This window comes from Phalacrocorax carbo, chromosome 25, assembly GCF_963921805.1.
Source record: "Phalacrocorax carbo chromosome 25, bPhaCar2.1, whole genome shotgun sequence".
NCBI lineage: Eukaryota > Metazoa > Chordata > Aves > Suliformes > Phalacrocoracidae > Phalacrocorax > Phalacrocorax carbo.
Window position 1 is genome coordinate 4,333,879 of NC_087537.1, and position 24,944 is coordinate 4,358,822.

The 24,944-nt window shown below is 43.9% G+C and overlaps 1 protein-coding gene across 13 annotated transcripts in view; it reads right to left on the bottom strand.

Moving 5' to 3' along the window:
• TANC2 (tetratricopeptide repeat, ankyrin repeat and coiled-coil containing 2) overlaps window positions 1-24,944 on the bottom strand; it is a 288,782-nt gene that overhangs the window by 132,322 nt on the left and 131,516 nt on the right. For 7 of the 13 annotated variants that reach the window (XM_064473522.1, XM_064473526.1, XM_064473528.1 and 4 more), the window contains one exon: window positions 24,685-24,864. In XM_064473522.1, coding sequence (XP_064329592.1) covers window positions 24,685-24,864 — 180 coding nt within the window. The remainder of the gene's footprint in view (window positions 1-24,684; window positions 24,865-24,944) is intronic. The other 6 variants (XM_064473529.1, XM_064473527.1, XM_064473534.1 and 3 more) reach the window with 1 other exon arrangement.

Genomic DNA, 24,944 nt, shown 5'->3' on the forward strand with positions numbered 1-24,944 from the left:
GCCACCGCGGTTGGCCCTGCAGTTGGAAAAGGATTAGCAATTCTGATGATGAGGAACCAGAAAGACTACACACAACTAGCTGGCTCCCGCTAGCTGAGCTGGTACGTAAATGATCACAGGCATTTTTAAAAGGAAGGTGAGGAAAACAGAGATAAAGGTTAAGGTACGTCTATGTCAATAGAGAGTCCCTGTGTAGCAGAATATAGGCAAGGAATCCGAACCGCCCTCCCCGTACCAATATAGGTACTGAACTCCCTCCTGACTCTCGTCCTAGGGGACCTGATCTGATGAGGTAAAAACAAGGTACCACGCTACCACGCTGCACAAGAAAACCCTGGACGAATATTACATTTGCAGCACATTCCCCTCCGGAGTCCTCGGGGGCCGGTGTAACATGAGCCGTGCCAGGCGAGAGGAATGCGAGAGACTGACGGGAGATAAGGGCAGCCTGAAGCCCCCTTCTCCCCCCGGACCTGCCGCCGTCCCGCCGGCACACGAAGCCCATGGACGCGCAGCCCAGCTCAGACACACAACCTGATGCTGAACGCCGCGAGCCAGGAGTCAATCGTACCGAAACGCCCCCAAAAGCCCATCCGTGCGCACACAGCACCCTATCTGCTTGCGAATTGGCCAACACCAGTGAAAAAATTATTCACGGTAATGATCTTGTGCCAGATACTGATGTAATGAAAACACATAAATATCGAGAAGATTATTACTGTGGCATGAAAATTGTTTAGAATAATAATTCTGCACGGGCCAATCTACCAATATTTCATTTGTAATTGCAGTTTTAACAAATATGTTTATTTCAAATGTTTTACCACAGGCCCAGTAACAGTCATTTTTGTAATATATATTAGAAATAGCTCATCTTTACTTTCTTTATCTTTTCTGGCTAACGCCAGAACCATAAATCATCCGCTGCGACCCCTGGCAATGCTCGTTTTGTTCTGAAATACAGAACAAACGTGGTTTTCAGAGTTCAAGAGACGTTAAGGAGTGCAATGGGATTGTCACCAGAAGGCATTGCACTAAAGGTTGTTTGAGTTACTAACCCAAAGAGGAAGAAGAACTTTAAAAAACCAAGAGAGGGCTAACGATAGCCACCATGCCGCTTTCTGCGGGGACTCAGAAGGCCGCAGAAGACGCAGACCCTGCAGGTTTTCGCGGATCAGCACCGAAGAGGTCAGCTCCCACCCCTAAGGAACGAATACAGCAATCCCCCATTTCAGCGTGGGTTTATTTCGGCATCTCCTCCGGATCTTCTTTACTCCTCACTGAGGAGCTGACCCCATCGCCCGATTGATTCCTGCCTTCTCTAAACAACTGGCCTACGACAGCAGAAGTGATCAGCTCGTGGATTCTAGAAGCTGACCCACCGCTTTTTCTTTTGAGGGCACGGAACAACTTCATATTAACAGCGTGGTGAATTCTCAGTGTACAAGCTTAGTCATCCACGTCATTTTACAGCATTTATGTTTTTGTTCCCTAAAAAGCATGGCTTAAGTATTAAAAACACATTACCGCCAGACAAGATACACTTTGTCAGCATGACTTAAAGACAAGAGTTTACTTTAAAAGGCTCAAGTCAGTACAATCTTCTCAGCGTAACTGCGGATCGGGGAAAAAGCCACAGAGAAATAGTTTCTTTTATTTCAGTTATTCTGAACCTGGAAAAGACAAAAAGCCCTCCTAACTCACATGTAACCCGATTACATGAAAGGAGGATTTTCACGTAAAAGAATTAAGCACTCCTGCCTCCTCTCCAAATGAAGATTATCCTGACAGATTCATATTTGGGCACTAGTTTTCTACTGGAATACTAACAAATGGAAATGCTGTAAATTCAGAAATCTGTTTTGCCTGGTTTTGGACAAATGTTAAAGGATAACATTCACCTTTTTATAAAAGTGACTTTCCACGCACACCGGTTTGCCTAGGTCCTGAACATCCTCCCCTAGGCACAGGCAAATCTTATGATCAAAGTCATGGGATGAGCATTTGGCACATACTATAAAAACTAACAAAAGCATGAAAAAACTATTTGAAGTATTCTATACCTGCCTCGGTCCGTTAGTCCTCTTATTTCTGTAAGACTTTCTGTACAAAACAGAGTGACTCTAGGCATTAAATAACATTGAAATAGCCTTTTCTGTTACACAACTGCCATTTTTTGAGAACGTTATTTCTTCCAAAAATACTGGAGAAAAAGGTATGTGCAATAACCAGTTATAAAAAGATAACGAATTAAGTGAGGAAGTCAGGAGTTACTGACGCTGTCTTTCTAGAACTGCAAAATGCACGTTTAATTCAGAAAACAGTACTGATTACAAGTCGCCTGAAGTCACAACCTCGTCACTTGGGTCCCACGGCCCAGCCGCCGGTGACGGCCCAGGAGCTGACGGCAGCAGCCCGTGCCGCACGCGCCACGTACGGACCACGTCGGGCCAGTCCTGCCCCCAAGGGCTCGAGGACAGCGTAACACTGGCGTCACACAGGAACTGACTTGCTACTACTAATGTAGGAACTTAAATTTAAATAGCATGGGAAGTTATTGAAAAGAAATACTGCACAATTTTGGGGCTAGTTCCTGCAGTTCTTGGCGAGATTAATCCCCATCAGTATATCCAAGCCAGTAGAGCAAAACTGAAAATCCTTCCTTCAGTGCAAATAAAATTCTCATTTGACTTTGACAGCAACTTTTCCTGCGCAAGGAAAGTGATGCTAATTCTAGGGTGGGAATTAACCACGTAATGCAAAACAATTACCAGGGCAAGCATTCAGAAAGTTTAATTAGATGGCTCATTTATGGCACTGTCTGCAGCAGGTGGTCTATCTTCCAGCGGGGACAAAGATATAAATTATTTCTTCCTTGGTTTTCATGCTAATTCTTCTTAATATCCACGCAGACACAGTAAGTACTATACGGTTACCGATGACTGAAGTCTTCAAAACAGACAGACGTATGCAATAGTTTAAAAACTGTATGTAACTTTTTTTTTTTTAAAGTATGCATTTGAGAGAAACTGCCCTTCTAAAAAGGAAGAATTCTGTTATCTGGGTTTCAGGATTGCCTGTTGATTATCAGCCCGTAGGAGCTCCTCGCACTAGGAGAGGCGCACAGTGGAAGATGCAGTTGATAAAACCCAAAGACCTGCTAAGCCCCGTCACTTCTCATCAGCGGAGCTGGGAGACGCTCCGTTTTCTTTCCTCTGATGACAGAGGAGAAATAACCTTGTCACCTAGCGCTCCAGCTAGGAGTGAATTCAAAAGCACACATAAGCAAAGGCTTATTTAGAATAGATGGACAGGACTGCAATAACACCCTGTTAAAACTAACGCTAGGGAAAATACTGTTAGAAGCCGCGATGCCAGGCAGTCTGTAGACTGGTTTAGGAGTCTCTTTAAAAACAGAGATTCAGAGTATGCCCACCTAAGGAACAGAAACCCACAGCCCAATTCATTGTATTCCTCAAACTTGTATGCCCATAGTAGTTATCCCTGAAGCTCTCATTCCAGAGGCTGGAACAAGCAGTACGGGAGAGCTGCGCGGCCTCTCCGACACAGAAAACTTCAAATATCGGGGCTGCTGATGGTTTATCCTCCTGCACACCCGCATGGAGCACTGGGATCAGTTCTGGTGCTCTTTGTGATCAACGCCAAGCATCTAATCCACTACCAATAAAAATAAACCAAAGGAAAACCAGGATGTGTTTATTCGTTCACAGTAATCGTTTCAGCTCTATTAGCACTGCGTTCTACTTCAGCCTGTTGAGCTTCCTAATTCTATTGCATTTTCTGCGTTACCATTTCATTGTCACATAATTTATAGATGAGTTAGTGTTTTCATTTAAAAAAAGGTTTTCTTTAGGTTAAAAGGCATTGAAAAAAGGAAATTATCATGGATTAGCAAAAGGCTTCCTCCATTAAATTCAGTTTCAGCCCTGAAAGGAATGTTTCACTAAAAAGGGGTTATTAACACCTAGTGACCTGACTGAACAAAGTGTTTTTTCAGGCAGTGATTTCCGCAGGTTTGAATTCATTCCACAGTTTGACTGCAATATGTTCCCGTACACCTTTGTGTGTGCCTGTACACCCATGAAGACGCACAAGAAACCAACCTAGCTACGGACCAGGACGACGCTGGAGGAAACAGCAACTCTTTTTCTATACCGTGAGCGATGGACTGACCATCCCAGGCTACCCGGGAGCCTCTCCTCGTACCGGCTCCTTCCAAGCGTTAGAGAAACGTACAGCAAGGTGCCCTCAACTGCATTAACGCAAACCGCTACAGCTTTTACAGACAGACTCACACGCCTCCTCGCTATAAATACAGACACAGCGCGGCCGCCCGCCTGAATCCTCGACTCGCTCCTGCGGGGCCGGTCCTGAGCCGCGTCCGGCTCAAAATCAGCTTTTCTCCCCAGTTCCGTCCTCTCCCTGCCTGACACACAAGTACTATGCTTTGAGCCTTCCTCTGCCAGAAGAGGATGAACTCACGAAATACGCTAGCTTTGTGCAAAAGCACTGGCTGTATCACAGGCTGAAACAGTGCCACGGATGACGACGGCGCGCGCACCGCTCCGTGCGTACTGCGCGCCCTTCCCCTGCGACCCGGCCAGCTGAAGAGGGGCTGGATCTTGCACTTGAACACTGTATTTGTAAATACGGTTAGCACAACATTATAACATACATCCTGTACGGAGAGGACGCAATCCCCCAAGCGCACAAGCTCTCACAAAGTCCGGCCCAAGTTACGCTGTGACGGGAAGAGCCAGGGCACCGTCTGAGGAGCGAACTTCAGAGACTCGTGTTTAAAGAGAGTAAAAGCGGGCGCTTTGCGCATCATCCGTTCCCCATCTTTAGTTAATAACGACAGCTGCCGTGCCAAAGGCTGATTCACGTGCTGGAAGCTGCCCAACAGCTACGTAATGCTGCGGAGAGTAGACTTAACTGAAGTCTCCCTCGTACTAAAATGTTTAAGTGCTGCAGTGCTATTGATCCACGGAGCTCCTGGAACAAATAACTGTCAGATTCAACACAGCTGGACTACACCCAAAACATGAGAGATGTAGCCTTCAGCGCTGCCTCTGATCCCAAATGACACTATATTTTGCTGAGATAAGAGCCGTAAAAGGAGAAACTTACAGACCATGTGATTATTTTTGCTGTGGCACTAATATACCCGCTACGTTAATTAGGATTTTTAGGTATAAATAAGAAAAAAAAATATCATTAAAGTTAAAAGTGAAATTACACGTTAACATCTTTTAGATAATCCAGCATTATTTTACAGAAACCACTGTGTAACAGTAACAGTTTTTTCCCTTCTGTCATTTGAGAGTATAAAAGCTTTTTAATTACACTTTAAAGCCTCTCTCCTTTCATCACGTGGTTTTTGCAGCTTTTTCGTGGGTAGGGCAGAAGTGCAAGCAGTGAGAACAATGCTTTGTCCTGAAACATCATAGTTGTTCCCAAACTTTCAGAAAACATGTTTAGTTTAGGAGATAAGGTCCTGAAACAAGAAAATTGAAGGAAACGAAGGTGGAAAGAGGAACGGGGGGGTGGGGAAGAGGCAGGACGAGAGTCCCGGGAGCTGGTAATGGGGGAACAGCAAGGGAAAGGAGTTAAAATAAGCAACTACCGAAAGCTGCCTTAATTTAAAAAGTCTTCTTTAAACTGTAGGAGGTCTGTAATGCGAAGGTTCTGCCCGTTACTGCTTCTGAAAATGGTTTTTGTCAAAACGAGGAGCAGCCTTCGCCGGAGCCGTGGATTCTCTGATCCTGTGGGACCACCGAGACCTCCTGGAGAATTATTTCACCCTCTCTGTCTCTCTCCAGATGAACAGTTCTGTCCAAGGCACAGACAGTAACATCAAGCCGTAGCAGTAATGGAAAATGTTTTAATTAAATCAAATTAGAACTCACTTAAATTATTACAACCTCTCTCAAATAAAAAGAGCCGATCCAAACCAACTTCTGTACGAACAGGCACTCCTATTTTTAAGGGAGAAAATAACTTGCTTTTGAAAGCCTTATACGTATTTTCAATGCATACAGACTTCTGTGGGAAGTGTCCAATCATAGCTAGCACAAAGTTTGCAATAAATTTATGTATTCAGAAAGAAAATAATTTCCCCTGAAATACTAACCTGTACACAGCCTGCGCTTCCAGGAAAAAAATTAGCTCAGTTTCCATTTTGCTTATTACCATGCAATTATTTTCTGTTATTTAGAGCAAATGGATTAGCAATTTGTTACCAAACTTATCAATGCTGGAGACAACAGACAGCAAACCAGCCCTCTCCTGGGTCAGCCCAAACGTTTTAGTTTTAGGTTACACCAGTCAGAGCATCCCAGCACGAATCTGTTGAGCAGCTGTTGCCTAGAATGCTCTGGCAAGCCTTTAGGAAGAAAGTTGCTCCTATTAATGATCCCAGAAAGAAAAAAATAAACCCTCCCTCCTTCCCTGTAGATAAGTTTATTTCCAACGTGGGCTGCCAAAAAGCCTTTATGCCCGTAGGGAAGACAGCTCTGAGGAGAAGCAAGCTATTTAATTAACATATAGACATGGCAGGAGGAGGATATGGTACTTGTATCTTTCCACTCAAACTCGTCAAATTGGTTTTGACTCCTCGGAGCTGTGTCACAGTAGTCGGCTTCTCCACGTAACTTCCCGTCTAAAATTCCTCGTTTCCACATCGTCTGAAGTCTTTTAAAATTGCCTCTTTTGGTAGAAATCCCTCATGTGTGACTCAAGGTAGAAACGCGCGTGTCAGAGGAGGAGGATGAAAGAAGAGAAAGGAAGTCAGCATCACTTGCTCCTGCTGTCCAAGTCACCTTGTCATGAAAATAAGCAATTCACCCACTGACATTTTTCCTAAGTTTCTGTTGCAGTCAGTTTTCCTTTTCAAGTTTCAGACTTTGGTTATACTAAAAAAAAAAATAAAATAGACTGGATGAAGACCTGGGACTACAGAATGAAATCGTGGCATCAAAATTTTAGGCTTATGTAAGACCTGCTCAAATACCCAAAGAACCTTCTCAAGTGGCAGAAATGGGATGGGGCAGAGCTGGAGGGGAAAGCGCTCCTCACCCGCCTCACATCCCTTCTCCCAACAGTGTTATTGCATTAAATGTTAAATTTAAAACAGATGAGAGGAGAATGCAACAAAACATGAGTGCTGAATCGCGTTATTCCCATTCAATTTCCTACTACCCTGGAGTTGTTCTTTCAGCAATTCAGTGACTCAAATATTGCACTGGCACTAAAAATGAGAAAAACTCTCAAAAAAAAAAAAAGACCTGGACGCACTGTAAAGGACATTTATTCTAATGAAAGCAGCAAAGAGTTTGGTCGCTTTAATCAAATTCTATGTAACCCCGTTAGTTCGCTCTTTAGAAAGAACCATTTCACCATTTTCTAAACATAAAGCCCAACTCATCGAAACACAATGCTCAGATTTCAAGATAAACTTTCATGAGAGAAATCAGAAACTAATTACACAGCTACACATTTTCTTCTTTTCTCTGTGAAGCTGATTGTAAGACAGATCTTGAGGAAAAAAATGCCTGGTTTCTACGGCGTCCCCAACAAGGGGCTTTTGTTTTATGGGGCTTTTTGAAATTTTACATGTTGAACAAGTCAGGCTGTAGAAACTGTCTGAACATTTAACGTAGCCTAATTTATCTCAAGACACTAGAATAACAGAAAATATATTTAACTGGAGGTTCTTCCCACAGAAGGAAAGAGCAAGTGTAATATAACCATTTCCAAAGTAAGGCTGATCTTCCTGGCAGTGTATGGTTTCCTCTTTTGTACGGCTCTTCTCTCCATTTATATTTACACTGGGATTTGACTACAATAATAGAATCACAACGTGTAGCGGTGAGGCCACACTTCAACACACCAGCAACACTATAAAGCGTTCAGAATCGCTCCTCTCCTACCCCGTTACCCCAACATTTTCCCTAGCGCTGCGATGCCACAGGAGAGCTCAGGGAACGGCGTGCCTTTGTGACCTGCAGTCCTTCCCCTGCGACGGGGATATCGGGTTCTCTGAGCTCAGCAACGTGTCTCTGGCAGCGAACACCAGACACCTAGGAAGGGGCATGGAAAAGGGGATGATGAGAGCCCTGTACAGTCTCTCACGTGTTGTCATGCACGGACTTGAAGCTAGAGGTGTTACCCCCGAAGCCCAGAACAAATTCATCTTCCATTAATATGGTCAGGTCCTTTCTGAGATACGTTTTCAGCACTCACAACACCTGGCAGCAGCGCTTCCTGCAAATTAACCGCAGAGTCTGAGAAACCGCCCGCTGCTTTTGCACCGCTAACTTTACTTCTGAAAACTCAGAAACTATCTACTTGGATTCCCCTCTGCATGGGCGATGACTCTTCCACAGACTTCCCAACAGACTGGCAGAGCCTAATGCCAATAGGCAATACTCAACTTATTCCTAATATATTCTGTTTATCCAGGTGAGCATTAACTCTGCCCTTCAGACCACTTCCTATTAACTTGCTCCATACAGGCATCAGGCCAACGGGTCTGTAGTTTCCCAGAGCTCCCACAGAGCCCTTTTTAGTACTTGATGCCATAATAATCACCTTTCAGCCGCCTGGTGTTAAGGAAGTTATAAACGAGACATTACACAGCAAAGACATCATTCAGCATCCTCGAACACCTTCTGGTCCTCACGCTTTGTCAGTTTGTTTCTATGACCTGCTCTACCATTGCTGCCGCCTGAGACAGACCCACCGCTCTGTCATTCCTCCTTTGCAGCCTCTGGACTCATGAGGTCGGTACCTGCTGCCTCCGCTAAGGCTGCGTGTGAGGTTGGGCTGTTCTGAATTCTAGTGCTCCCCTGTCACTACAGCAATTAAAAATTAAAAACTGCACTAGGTTTGCGAGGGATCTGAAAAAGGACAACAAAAAGGAATTATTCGCTCTAGACATTGCTGCAAGAAAGCTGGTTAAGTATTTTACAAGCAACCGAGACTGATCAAAGGTAGGCATCAAATTCTATAGCAAAATTAAATTTAAACAGAAGTGGCAGGGGCCAAGGCCAGGAGTAAGCCTAAACTGCACAAAACCAAAACTTAATTCATCCTCCCACCAAATCCTCATGATCGTACCAAGATATTGTAACCACGATAAAAGAGAAGGCTGTAAAATACCTGAGCACTCAAAGCCCAAGTAACCCCACGTTAAAGCACATATGAGACTCGATCCTGTTCAACAGACAATACCATTGTTTACGACCAGGACCATACAGCATACAAGCTCACATAAATTCATTACTCGATAACAGCATTTAAAATGAAGGCAAAAGATGTGACTAGATAAGGTGATTTTATGTGTCAGTCATTCAAATTTTGCTATGCTGAAACCAATTTAGTTGGTGCAGCTGACAAAGGCAGACCTGTAATTACACTGACATGTATGCATAATTGTTCAATTGATATGAAACTGTATTGAGGATCCATATTTCTTTGCTGGTAGGAGCTTCATGGAATATTATATCCTTAAAATGAAGCTGCTTATCTGGCAAGACACAAGCCTGAATTAGCTGAACTTGTTTGTTAGCACTTGAAATATTGTATGATGCTGTGTTTACAAGGTGTTTTTTTACCTAAGGAAATTGCTACCATTCACCCACCTTCAGTTTTCAGTAATTTATTCTTCGCTTTTAGAATTCTTTATTTATTCGTAGAAGTAAATGAGCTGTTAGAACTTTCTGTTTTGAGAAGCGATGACTGCTCATCAGCATTTCCTCCTACAGAGGAACAGGGACAAGGCAACATGGCATGCCTAAGTGATTTAATTAAAACATCTAATGAACATGTGATTATTTGCGTGATCACAGGTGGTTAAAGCCGACCGACTGGACCCGCCTCTGTCAGCGGCGCAGGCGGACGCAGGAGAGCAACGTTTCTCGGTGTAAAGGCATCTAACACTCAACAGCCTCTACGAGACTTCGGTGGCGTGCGCACCCTGCGACAGCAGCGAGATGTCCCATGAGGGACCAGGTCCCGTCTAGTTCTTTAAGTGACAATAAAGTTCGCCGTGCTGGGAAGGCAGTGCTCTCGGTGCGCGTTTCTAAGCCGGAGCAGCAACAGTCATGGCACGTGACGAGGCCAGTGACCGATTATAGAAAGGAACGCACCGACCTGGTGACTTTCCTTCAAAACACATTTTCTCACTTACACCTATTCACCTCCACGACTGGGAAGGTAAAAAGGAAAGTACAACAGGGGAAAAAAAACTGTATTCTCCTGAGCATGGCTTCACCTTTGCACAGAAAAACCTTGTAGAAATTCCAAGTTTCACCTTTCCACAACCTGCAAATGGTACCAAACCAAGGCGCTGCTCTCTTCATCGCAGACACAACTCCCTCCGTGATGCACCATCTGCCCCTGGGTCTAAACACGCGTGGTGGCTGCTGATTTTACAAACTACAGCCATAGGCACCATTCGTGTGCCTGAGATAAGTATCAAACTCCGTGAGGGCCAGGTTTTTTAAAACACGGGAAGAAACAAAAAAAATTAAAAAGCAGCCTGTCATGAAAGAGTGATGCTTGGTGGAACTGCTGGTGACACCAGGCACAGCTGCTGCTTCTCCTTCTGCTGAGCGACCTTCCTACCCATCACAGAGGTTCTGAAGCGGGGTGTTACAATGGAAGGATCACCGATATCCTTGCTCCTCTCTAAGCTCCTGAGCGTGCTGTTTTCCACAAAGGCAACTCCCAGAACAAACACTTGTTTTGTAACCTGCCTCAGAAGCGTTGCCGTATCCCAGCTCGCACCTGCCTCGGCTCTTCTCTGCTTCTTCAGCGCCCTTTATCTTCCCTTTTTCACTTTATCCTTTGTCAAACTGAGCGTTCTTTCTCCCCCTCTGAATTGAAGCTTTGCTTTTTCCATCTACACTTTCTCCCTACCCAGCTTTCACAGTATCTGACAGCTGCCCCATCTCCTCACAACGCTGACGCCTTCGTCTTCCCAGCAGCCCCTATCACACCATCTCCGCTCACCCGCCTCTTGCCTGCTTCGAGGGCTCCAGAGCACATCAGAAGCAAGCCGGGCGAGCTGCCTTCACAGCCCCCCTTCAGACCCTCTAAACAGATCTGATACTTCGCAGGATCACAAAAAAAAACAACCAAAAGAGACAGTAATTCAGTACAAAAGCTCCAAAACTGCTGCTGAGACAAGAGGGAAAAATCCAGCTAAGTCCGGCAGCGGAGCGTTGGCCCTTAGCTCTGGTGGTAGCCACCTCCTCTGCCTCCGCGTCCCGCTGCACGCCTCCAGCAGCCGCCCAGCGGCTTTTGCATTCGCTGCCAGAAAACCTCCAAGTCAGGTATTACAGCGTGAAAGCTTCCCCAGCTGTCAGTTATTACCGTCAGCAGTAACAGCCTCGCCAACAGTAATAATTAAACCGCTAGAACATACAGAATTACTGGGCTCATCGTAATTTATTTAAAGGTAGGGCTGGGGATCTTTTGGAGGGGGGACGGTTGATCGGGTTTGTTGAAGTTAATTTAGTTCTTTTTTAAAAGTCACTGGTTTGTTCATAAACATGCGGTTACGGTAGAAGCTCAGCTTGGCAAGAGGTTGGATTTACTGTCCTTTTGGTGTCGCTCCTCTAGATTTACATTGTTCCTAAGAGCAACAGTAATTCGAATTAAGTGCTGGACAAGCTTATTCACCTGTTCAAACTGTTTCCAGAACTTTCCAAGCACGCCCTAGGAAGGCCTGCAAAAAGCAAACGGCTTAGTCTTTTTTTTTTTTTTTTAGTTGTCTGTTTTGGTGGTTTTTTTGGTGTTGGTTTTTTTTTTCTGTGAAATGAAAAGAAGATGCAAACCTGTGACAAAAGCTGAAGTTCAAGGGGCTGTTTAAATTCACTCTGAAGTCATATTCTCATTGAATAGAAAACTGGATATTCTAACAGGGGGGAAAAAAGAACCACAAAACTTAAACCACCAACTTGTCTAAAGAGATATCGATCTGAAAGATTCTACAGCTGAACAGAAAGAAAAGAGTAAATCTTGCTTCCTAAAGGAATAGGGTAGACAGGAATCTGTCTACAAAAAAGTTGTCTGTGTTACATTTATGGAGAAAAATCACAGAAACACTGTAAAAGAACGGGCAAAACCAGAAGAATGCAGAAGAGCAAGCAACAGGCCAGATCTTTCACCTCTGCATGAACTAACGTGATACTCAAACATATCCTGCTGAAAACAAAGGTATATAAACAAGTCTTTGTTTTCTTAAGAGGTGAAATTTTAAAACACTGGGAGAGAACAATGTTAGGTTTAAATTAGCATCTGCCAATCCAGCTTTACAAAAGCTGACCAATCCATTTCCTCTGCTTAAATTTTATGGTATCTGACACTGTAAAACAAAGGGCGCTACGGCTTTGGAACACGCTTGACATGAAGCTAAGTTATAACCACATGATTACCATGTAATGAAATATTTGTACCGCCAAACCACTTATTTCTGAAATCAAATGATAACACAATGCTACACACCAAGTACTATTTTGATGTAAACATGAAAGAAGAAATTTCATCTTGTCTGAACAAACCAATCCAATGTGCAATGTTTAGATGGTTATTGCATGGCAGTGCTGGGTATTTGGCAATCGGAAAGAATGTTTCAGCACAACAATGTACTTACACATGCATAGATGCCTTCTGCCCAAACATAAACTTTTAACAAATACGGTATGAGATAAAACTAAGCCCATATGTTCTGTAGCAGTGATTCCTTTACTAGAAGACAATGTGGAGTTATTCATTCTCCTCCCCTTATGCAGCCTGCCCTCGGATTAAGTGGGCAGCAAGAATCTGTCTGTTTTCCAGAGCAGTGCCAGCAACAGGTACGGCTCCACGTCGCTCATTTGTATTGTACAAAGCAGAAAAGCTTTTAGAAATGTTCTAATATTTCAGAAAATTTTCATTGCCCATTTCCCATTTCCATGCCTCTTGCCTGTATAACCAGTCTGATTTAGGAACATGATTCCAAAAGTATCTTTTCCAAATGGGGATATGGAGGAGGGAAGGAGGGAGAGGGTAAAGAAATAATAATGGTGTGCTTAAAAAACACTGAAGAACAGCTGACTGCCAAGACCTAAAGCAGCACCGGGTGAGGCGTCAGGCTCCATGCAGTCTGCCATTGCTGGGGGACGCAGCTCCTCCAGACAAGCCAAGAGCATCCCTTTCAAAACCACCCAGTGAAATCAGGCCTTTGTCTCGCAAACTCCACCCAAGCTGGAACCCACCAACTCATCAGAGTCTCAGCGCCTCTATGAGACAAAGTCCCGAGGGAAGAGGCACTCGGGCAGCCATCACAGGCCCCAGGCAAGCTCGGAGCGTGGCAGACACGGACCAGACCTGTGGGCCCTGCGAGATGTGATGAAGGACCTTCCGAGATTAACAGCCTTCAGTTGCAACACCGCACACATCAGGACGCAAGATAACTGTTTTGATAAATACAAAGATACTCAATCAAATACACGCTGTTTCAAAGATTTGCCTACCCCCCCCGTCAAAGTACCATTTCAAAACCATTTGGGTTAATTTGTACTTCTCATTTAGCTGGAGCATGTTTCTTCTTTGTGGACATCGAAAACCGCCCATCTCCATGCGCGGTATAAAATCTCTGACCCGTCAGCTGTAGTTCAACAAACTGGGTACTCAGAGGGCTGTTATTTGAACTGTTAAAAAAGCTGATGCTGGAATAAGAAAGCAGCTCATTTAGAAACGTATACACACATTATCTCTACTTGGAAAACAAATCATCAAGAACCATAACTTGGTAACTATGTGTTATTTCTTAATGAAGTGCATGGAAGAGAGGTGGATTATACTAACGCCTGTTTTGAGGTGCAAGAGCCATGGGTAAAGGTTTCTGTCTACAGAAGGTGTGCAGGTCTACAGGGACACAGCTTGAAGGCCGGGCCAAAGGCGTCTCTGAAACAACTCCAAATCATGTGCAGGTGGTTCAGTCAGCCATATATCCAGGAGTGGAATTACCCAGCACCAACAGCTACTCAAGGGAGGTCACCACAGAGCAAGGAAAGAGCTAGCGAGTGCCAGAGCAATGGTCCAGAGCCATGGAGCCATCTCAGTTCTCAGCTTTCTGGTCTGGGCACTGGTCAGGGATCTGTGATGAAACCCCAGCATGCAGCCCTGCGATACGTGATCCCACCACAGCGCACAGCCGTACGCATGCTGCGGGGATTTTTAACACGTGGCATCACTCCAGACTTAGCAATGATACTGAGTTGTGATGAGCCTGACCAGAGCTTCCAACAAGGTTAGAGGCAACCAGGTACAGACGACATCAGAAATTAACTTTTGCAAAAGCAACGGTCAGTCAATAACCCAACCCAATAACCCAGTGTGATCACGCAGGACGCAAGCAAGAGAGTTTCCAAAATGGGTTCTTTTGCTGTTATAGATGCAGGAAGGGATTAGAAAACAAGCAGCCCAGATGGAGATAAGGGATTTCTCCAAAAGAGAGCGTCCTGTGAAGGCCCCTCTGCTCACAAGGCGCAGCACGATCAAACGCACAGAACGCCTTCGAGGGCACGCTCTAGGAGCAGGAGGAAAGATGTAGCAAAGGGAAGCGCAATGGCCTGATTTAACTCCACAGGAGGCTTCCTACACCACCTTCTCTTACTATAGAAACCTCTTAGCTATGTCTAAAAATTAAAATTCTCACACACCAGAAGTGTAATCGTGACAGATGCTCCATTTTGTGCAGCACCCGTGTGAAATAAGGACAGACTTCCAGCTCTGAGCTTCTGAAAAGCCATGGAGGTTCAGGGCTATTTTGTTTGCCTTTTTAACGTTATCTGCACTAAACATAAACCTTTGGGGTCCTCCCTGTGTTTAAGCATATACACAAATATCTGAAATGAAAAGCTATTATCACCTTCTCCCAGCTACAGCGCTGCGGTGACGTGTTTACCCCATCCTCGGCAAGTCTGAGCAGTGAAACACCCTCGATGCAAAAAAAAAAAAAAACCCCAAATCCCAGGGAAGAGCAAATTATAAAGGTTCTGCAGGCCCAGGAGGGAGGCGGGCAATCTCAAACATCAAGGGAAAGCGTGTGGGATTTTCTGCACATCTCTGTCACGACTTCTATTCTGTCAAATATGGAAGGCAGTTGTATGTCAAAACAAGACAGAACAGGGTTCGTCTTGCAAGCAGCGTTCAGCAAAATCCATGCTAAAACTGGTTAGTGACTTTCAAAAGCCAATAAATTCGCCGGGTTTCTGTCCTTCCCTCCATTCAGAAAATGAAAGTTACATCCAAACTACCCTGAAATTAAGAACTGTCACGAGTCTGACAGGTCTCCAGCAAAAAGCAAAGCCCTCAACACAAGATTTGGTTTACTTCAGAAAGTTACAAATAGACACACTACTTATCCAGATAAATTTCAGGGACAGTTTTGGAGCCCCAAAAAACTTGAGTGGGAAATTTACCAGTTGCACATAAAGAGTTCTGTTTGTTTAATAAAGATAAATGTACATATGTGGGTAGGCACAGAGACACAGTCATCCACCTGTTTTATTTCTGCAAGCCCAGTCAGTTTCCATTTAAGTGTATGCCTGTCAAAACAAATCACAAGTCCAAAAATAATGGATGAAGCATCCCAAAAATGAATAGTAAGAATTGACACAAGAGGAAAAAAAAATATTTAGCATAAATCTCTGTAAATAAAAAAGGATCCTCCTTCTCCAGCCGGTTTCATTGCTGGAGCCATTAGGGTTTGCCACACTGGAGTACAGGACCGGGCTGAAAACACAGGTGCTAAAACCACGAGGAAATGTTGCTTGTGTGTGTGCGCTCTGTGTTTTACGTCATTTTTTAAAAAGGGACGACTCAATAATTCTGACAAAATACAAGTTTTTTACTTGTTAAACCTCTGGATAGCCACAAATCGCAGTGCATCAGGGAAAATTAAATGGAAAATGAATTATGCCCCGAACACATCCCACATCTTGAAAAAGCCCTGGATCTAAGAGCAATTTACAGATAACTCAGTCCTTGTCGTTACTGTGCAGTTCAGAAATGCAAGAGTGGGCCTCCAATCCAACCTCCACTCCTACACGAGAAACATGAATTTCAGATCAATGTCATGCTGACAGTATGACAGTTAAAGAAAGCAATATAAAGAAATGTAAGCATATTGCAAACAGCGGGATATAAAAATACCTAAAAAGGCTGAAAGTCTGTCCTCACACCAACAATTTTAAGCACAACACCCCTCGAAAATTAGGTGCAACATGAGCACTAGGCACTCGAAGTGCTCTTCCTCATATTATACCTTGGAAGTGATTGGTTATGTATTTGTATTTTTACTAGTAGCATTGACTTAAAAATCTCACTCTTCCAGTGAGAAGCAAAAATCTCTCACCCAGCACACAGAGATTTTATAACCCACTCAAATCTAATTTGTGGCCATTGCAATACAGAAGAAAAACCTTATCTCGATCTCATTGCTCTCAAAATCTAAAAACAGAACACCCTTGATATCGGTAGTATTTTGCAATACACTCCTCGGTAGTTCTTTTATATTTGAGCAACGCTGAAAAGTGGATTTTTTTCAGTGCTCATTCATTTTACATTTGGTATGTGAAATTGTGCACGTCCTAGCAAGGAGGCGACAAACTCAGATTATGTAAAAGTATTGCAACAACTAAAAGAAAAATAACCCAAGCAGCATAACCCCTACCGACAGTAAAAACCTGCTGATAATGGCTTCCTTGTAAACTAGAAGCATCAGAACCCCATATTCCACATTGCTTTTCTGCAGAGTTAAAGCAGGCCGAGGAACGCCTAACAATTTAAATCAAAGTCCATGCAAGACGAATTGTCCCAATACTCACAAGGCTTTGTTTTCTCTGCCCATCACCTGAGAGCCTGCAGTCTTGCAGCTGGAAGTCAGCAAGCCTGCCAATTCATGGGTACTGATGCCTTGAGAGCAGCACTTCAGGAAAGATCCTCCTCTGGTCCACACCTCTCCCTAGCGCTAGCTCCATATTGCTGCTCGCAACGTCAGGATGATGTTACAGGTGACACCTCCCGCTGCTGATGTCAAGCTCAGTTCCCAAAAGCACAACCACCATCCCCCTGCGGCGCCTGCTGCCCCTAACAAGCATCACTTCTGCATCTTCGCTGTCCCCAGGAAGCCGGCTCGAAGATGATTTCAGAAAAGCTTACAGACACAGAGCCTTCTCTCTTCGTTAAGTCTCTTGGCATTAAAGAGCCTTTCCTTCCAGAACGCTGCAGCAAATGTAGACTATACGCCTCCCTTGGGGGGAAAAGGAAGTATTTTTACAGTTTCTTTCTATGGCGCAGTTTGATTTGCTCTTTTTTTAGAGCAAACTGCTGAAAGAATAGGTAAATAATGGCGCAGTATACCAGAGTGAATGATTCACTGATGCTCTCCTGAACATTTCGGAGTAAGCCGAAGGGCTAGCAATGCAGCCCAGGACCAGAGCTGATGAATGGTGCAGTGCTGCTGTTGTCATGGCAACTAAGAGAAAAAAAGCAGTACCATATAAGGAGTTGTGACATGGATTCTGGGAACAATTTATACTAAAAGGCTGTAAGCCCTTGGATGCTTTAAAGCCGCAGCATCCCCTTCTCCTCGGTTGGATACAGGTTTCATTGTTCAGACCAGAGCAGTCGGCACAAATCACCACATGCACAATCGCATCCATCCAGGGCGCGTTTGCACTGGGAGCGTTGGACCAAAACACAACGGAACACCGTGATTTTGCAGTGTTTTCAAATAATTGAAATGGAAAGAATTGAAATTATTAGGTAAGGAAACTGGCAGGATGCTAACAATGACCCAAGCTAACAGGCTGTGAAAAACGAGGGTGCCAATGAGACCCACAGATACCATGCAGCTGCGTGCAGGTAGGCTCTGTCCCTACGAGAGCAAGCCGGCGATGAACCAAACTGCAGCACCATCAGGTGGCTGCCTGCCTGAGCGGCAGTGCCACCGGCCAGAGATCCGGCCACTCCTCCTACAGACAGGAAAATATCCCCACATTAACCTGTAAACCAGTTGCTGCTGTGCAAGGAAGGCTGGCAGTGCCCCTAAAGCATCTCCAGATGAAGCAGTGCATGTACAGTTGCCATAGCAAGCTACAAACGGGACCAAGGTTTATATTCCACGCTAACGCAGAAGGGAACAAAACATGTTATTTCACACCGTCATCATCAGATGCTTTTCACTTAATGCATGCACCCAAACAGCCAATACGCCGTGGTCAAGAGAACTGCAACTATTGCACCAAAAGCTGACACGACGCTGTAGTTCTGAAGTCTGAAATTTCAACTTTCAGAAACCCTTTCCATTTATTAACCTACTGTATTTGAACAAACATGTCCCAGCACAGCCAGCTTCTCCCCAACACTCACACCCCTAAAGCAGCTGCCTCATCATCTCTCACGTTCACACCCAGCTGAGTTAGTGCGTTAGTTTCGAGAGAATTAGTAGTCCCAGAGGGCTGCAATTATTAATCTGGCTTTGTCACCATTAAACAAAAAACAATTAAGAGTTTTCAAGTAGAGAGATCTCGGCTTGTTTAGTCCCACAATTACAGTTAGCATCAAGAATATTTAACCATTCACTAAAGATCCAGAGGGGAGAAATTACAGTCCTTGTGGCTATTCCCAAGAGATACAAAGGAGGACGCAGAGGAACGGGGTGCCGACCAGACCCCAGATCTCCCATTTCCCAGCGCTACAAATGACACAGGTGATGGTGGCACAGGGCACATCGCCCGTGGGTGTCCCCAGCCCGGCTGGATCTGGAGGGTGTCGAGAACCACGACGGTGGGCGCTCCCCGGTGTCACAGGGAGGAGCAGGTCTCCAGCCTGCTTAGCTCTGCTCTCGCCATCTTTGAGTGATCCACTGAGGGCGCACGTTTTCCTTAGGAAGGAGGATGGTATTAATTGCCTGAACACACCAAGAACATTCCTACCTGTTTCTATAAAGTTTATTCTTAGGGCAAGTCCTTGCATTCCCAAAGCACAAGGGAGGAATGTTCTCAGAGCGGGGGATTTGCAACGAAACCAATTCCTCAGGCCCATGTCTTTGAAGACACCGAAGCATCTAATTCACGCTGGATCCAGGAGGAATGAGGCCTTTGAGAATCCCAACCTAAACATGTAGGCCACTTTCAGAAAAAGATGATTTATTCCCTAAATTTCTTGACAATATTCTCTCCTCCTCCCTCTGTGCATGGCACTCACACACACGCTCCTGAAAGAATCCTAAAGCAATCTGTCATTCAACAGGAAAAAAAGAAACAGCCAAGTACAGCGACGAATAAAGTTATCCCTGCGCATATAAATTTACCACATGTAAATTAAAAATCTTTCCTGAGGAGGGGTTTGGTGCAGCACGGGGCTTTGTGCAAACCCTTTGCACGTGGCGGGTTCCACAGTAATAGAATAAAGCATCGGGAGCTGAGTCTTTCAGGCCAATATCTCATCTTTTAACCTAATACAACACCGGGTACTATTTTTGGCATCAATTCAGGAGAGCACTTTGATACATTCATCTCTATAAGCACCCTCCTGAAAAGCGATGCTTTCCTGAATGAAGGTATACAATGAAACTGCATTACTTGCATTGCTGCCATCGCTTTGAGTCATCGGTGATACACTGTTGATGTAGAGTAGAATATTTAACCCAAATGGTTTGAAAATGGTTGCTCTCTTTGTGCTTACTAAGCACGGTAACTTTTAAGTGCTAATTTTATTCCAGACAGAAATCAAAATGGTGTGCCCTGCATACTTACCCTGGGCTGGGAGGGGCTTTTGTCTTTTTTTTTTTTCTTTTTATTATGGATTTTTCATACTACACTTGCTAATAAAGCCACTGTCGTTACAAAAAAAAAGAAGTTATTAAACTGCATAAACTGAGGTTGAACACGCTGATCTAAAATATGTTCCTAGCCACTGCTAAACAATAGGTTACCCAGGCAGGAGAGGGAGAGCTGATTACTTATGCTTACTATTACTTCACCCTTTAGAGCCACAATGACCTTAGTTTTTCTTAATCACCAGACTATTCAGCAGAGTGAAAATTGCAACCATACTGAATATTTATCAACCTCTGAATCCAGCCAAGTCTCCATACACAGCAAACCCAGATATCAACACGTTACCAAGTGACCTCAGTTCCTCTGGAAAGAAACAACGCATGGTGTAACGTGTTCCTATGGCTTTTTACCAAAAGTGGACGTTTTAACGGTTCCGTGGATGAAAAACTGACTTGTTTATAAATCAGCCAGGTTAAGAACTTTAAAAGATTATATAAATAAATAGGCAGATAAAGAACTAAATAGACAGACAGCATTGCCGTTTCTACCCAGCAAGTTTCTCTGCACCATAAAAGTTTCTTTTCCTTTTTAAAGCCCAAATCAACGTGACACCCCCTGATGCCCATGAGAAGGGGCCATCTCAGCAGCTGCTTTTCCCTCCCCGTTGGGGCTGACGACCCTACTCTACTATAGCAGAACAGACACACAGAGATCCACAATGACCCAGGATACTTCTGCCCCCGAACGTGAGTGAATCATCCCATGAAAGCCTAAAAAGTCTTATGTATTTAGATTTTCATCTCGGAAGAATTCCAGAAAGCATAAATGCAGAAGTTAGTACAGTCATGTTTTGTTGCAAATGGGCTTTGGAGTTAAATCTTTGGTAAAAAAAAAGAGACAACAAAGTTTTTTATGTAGCAAATGGTACCATCCCACTGCCCGACCACTCCGCAGATATGGAAATTATGACACGAATGGGTTAGTCACACACAAATGTATGTAAGAAGCAAACAGCATGAAAAAGCCCCTGCAATTGGATAATTTCTCAACAATTTTCTATGCTCTGAAGGTCGCTTTGAAAAATCCATGTGGCAACTGTCAGACGGACAAAAGCCTCTCTTTGTAATACTTCGGTTTCCCAGAATCACCCTCATCCCTTTTCCAAAAGGAATCACTGCTGTTATTGTGTAGGATTAACAACTGGACAGCACAATGAGACAAAGCAGAAGAGGAAACCATCACAGCCGGCGAGACCTTGGGAAACGTCTCCATGCATTTACTGTCAAACTGCTGGCTGCTTATTTTTGTCTGAAAGCTCCCACAGTCACATGGAAATTTTTTGAGCCAAGATGCTTATCAGTTTTACCAGATTTTGAGCATGCTACGATGGCACAAGATTTCTGTAAAATCAGAGAGGGGTATTGGGCGAAACTGGGGAGAAACACATCAAAAAATAGTGCAAGGCTGTGAATTTGTCTACATAAATCTAATATTAAACTCCAACTCCTCTTTGTTTTACAGATCATGCTGGTTTACTAATGAATAAAAATGAGGGTGATCTTTACAAACTGCCAGGTGATGTCCCCCAGAAAAGAAAAAACCTGTTTGTTTGCTGATATAGTAAATGCCCATTCAACGGCCATCTCCTCCTGCAGCTAAGGGTTTGTTTTTATTTTCTATTTAAAATCTCTCAGATTAGTAGTAAATAAGAGACAATATAAGGAATAGTTGAAGAAACCTGATAAATACTACAAATAACAAAGAACGGAAAGCATCACTTTCCCAGTTCCTTTACACGTTACCTTAATGAAAGCAAACAAATTCCTGTAATGACTGCATGAGGATGTAAAGCAAACACCCTCCTTTTACAGTATCAACAGTAAATTAAACTAATAATTTAAAAAATCATGTTAATCCACCAACGCACTGAAACACACCTTGAATTCTAAGTATATCCAGAGCTCCACTGGAGCCATCAAGACATGTACGTGCAAAACATTATCATGTGTTTTCATGCTATGCTGGATTGGGTCTAGCCGGAACAGGATATTTGGAACAGATGGAAAAGGAAAAGTATGCAAGTAGAAGACAGACACAGTCATCTTCCAGTAGATTCTTGTGAGTGGCCCCATAACGGACCTCCGAACAAAACCAGGAGCCCACGCTTTCCTTCTCTTGCTCTTGTGTAATAACAATTACCTGCATTTTATTGACGTCACCCTGTTTTGTACACATCTTGTTCAAGTCTATATTTCATCGCATATACTTTCCAAACCAGACCGACAGAGGAGTCTGCATTCTCACCAACTGAACGTCTACAACACGGCCCTACCAGACCACCTCGCTGGTGTCTGAGCACACAGTTCCGCGACCTGCCCAAAGCCCTGAAGTCACCATCCCTTGCTTCGAATGACCACCTGCAAAAGCCACTGCTGGAGTTCCAGTATCTGGTCTTCTGAGGAACTAGCGGGACGCTCCGAACAGCAGCCCTGCTAAATCCAACAAAAGCTTTCTGATTTTGGAGCTAAATGGAGTCTGACCTGTTCCCACCTGGAATAAGATAATGATGAACACATGGAGCTTAATCTGCTAGGCTGAATTGCTGTGCTTTTGAGAAGTGGGAGGAGGTAAACGTCTATTGACAAGCCTGAGGTCCAGCAGATCTACACCAGGGCAGCTTGCTGAGCAGGCAGGGCGTTGCTAGAGAAATGGAGCTGCAGCGGTGTAAGAAAAATTGCTCTTTCCGTGGGGTACAGCTCATACTCTCTGCAAAGATTTCAGAGAAGAGTAATGAACTGTTCAAGCACATACATGAATATAAGGTTAGAGCTATAACAGGGAGGCATGTCAACACATAGGTTTATAGTCAAAAGAAAAGGACAGAAGGGCAACGAATGAGATAAAGATACTAAAAAGGCCTGAACTTTTTGTAAAATATAATGTTTTTCACCCTTTCCTAACTGCAAAAAAGGTCTGTGGAACTGGCTAATATTACCTGCCTCTACTAAGGAAGCCACACAAAACAAAGAAGAAAACTCCTGCAAGTAACTCAGAAACTAAAAGGAAGAGGAAACAATGAATGTGAGGATCTTGGGAGAGAACTCAGGAAAAGCAGGAACAAACTAGCTATACATTACACCATGAATTAAACAAGTACAGACATGCTGTGAGAAGAAAAAATAGCCTTGATTTATTTTTGTCATTTTTCACAGCCTATGCTCTTCGTGGCAGGAAGGTTGTGGGTTCCACGCCTGCCCATTACTAGGTGGCATGACAAGAGGGAAAAAAAAAAAAACCAAGAAAGAAAGAAAAAAGGGAAAAAAGAAGAAGAAAAGGCAGTTCATCACAAGCACACACAGAATTCCCACCCTGCCAAGTGCTGCAAGCAGCGCCTTTGTACCGGAGGAAAGTACTGATAACCGGAACAAAAACTAACAGTTTTTTACAGACGCTAAGCTGAAACGGATGGCATTTTGAAACTGCTTTTGTAATCCGCTACTCAATTTTAGGATTCTAAAAGTCAGAACCGAACTTTTTTAAAAGCCGAGCTTGTTTTAGCAGCTACTCTGGTAAAGTACAGTATGTCGTGTTCTTAGCTGTTCCGCAAAAGAGAAGGAGCAAACAGAAAGGAGCTCTGAACGCCCAGCTGCACAGCCCTGACTCGGGACTGCAACCCGAAGGATACTCTTAAAAAGGAAGGGTTTCAAAAGAAAAAAAATCCACAATCCGCAAAACCCCACAAATCCCTCCAAGTGTCACATCATCGACCCTCCTGAAGAACCGGCCTCTGAACTACACAGCTGCTCTCTCGTCCACTAAAAAGTCGGTTTAGGCCTTCATATTTTAATGCAGAGCTTCAGCCGCGCTTTAGAAGTGCTTAGTGATGGGAAACTCAAGCTGAAGACAGCCGAGTAAGGCACTGAAGCTTCTTGTTTGAACTGTTTTCATGTCCTTTTATACCTCCTTCTGCCTGATTCTCCCGCCCCTCCTGAGCCCCACTGCCACCAAACGCACTCAGACCACCCCGAGGTCCTGCGAAGCGCCTCTCTCACGATCTAGGGATCTCTTCCTCCTGTCCTTTTCAATTTCTCCTTTCACCAGAGGGCAGGGAAGACAGAAGGTACAAAGTGTATCAGAGCTCCCTTTTGTAAGCATAAAACTGATTTTATCGGGTAAAAACTCTTTTTGGAGGTTTCTCGCAGTACAAACCTCGTACCCTGGCTGATCTTTTTTTTAAAAAAGGGCACGGAGGGATGTCACATTTTTGGCAAGAAGCAAGTTCCTCAAAAGTACTACTGGTAGAAATATGATGTCAAGCTTTTAAATGGATGTTAGACTCCAAGTGCTTTTGAAAATCCAACTACTTTAAAATCTTTAGGTGTTCAAACCACAATCCCAGCAGATTAGATAAACAAAACAGTTTAAAAATATGCACGAACTATGAAAAAAATCACTTTGCTGTATCGGTTTATCATTTTTCTGATGTATTCTCTCGGCATTCAACATTTTAGCATAATATTCTTTAAAACTACTGTTACACTTCCACTGTGCATAAACCACAATACAAAGTGGAACTGAAACACGCTCCGCTAGAAATTTCTCAGAAAACCAGAGAAGATTTGCAAAACAGAGAGATCATTTTCAGAATAGAAAGATTTCTCTTGTCAGTATGAAATCCAATTCCTTCCTGGTTTTGACTAAAGTAGCTGCTGTAACAAACAAACGATGACCGGTACACAGAAGCTTGTTCAAAGCGTTTTCTTACAGATTTTTGCACCAACGGACCTTAAAAGCCCCACTGAACTTTATTTAAAGTCCTTACCAGTTAACTTCTTCACAGGTTGGAGCCGAACACTGATAGACTGATGTGTGAGTAAGGGGGAGGATGGAAGGGAGCGGGACATGCCCTCCATAATCCGAATGTGCTGCATACCTTCGGTCACTGGGAGTGGCGGAATAGCGTAGTCTGGTTCAAAAGCACAGTCGTTCTCTGTGGAGGTGCCTGGTGGGAATATAAAAATAAAGAGGAGCTCGTCAGAATACAAGGGAGGCTCCTGCTTTTTCGTCATTGCTAGCCGGAGG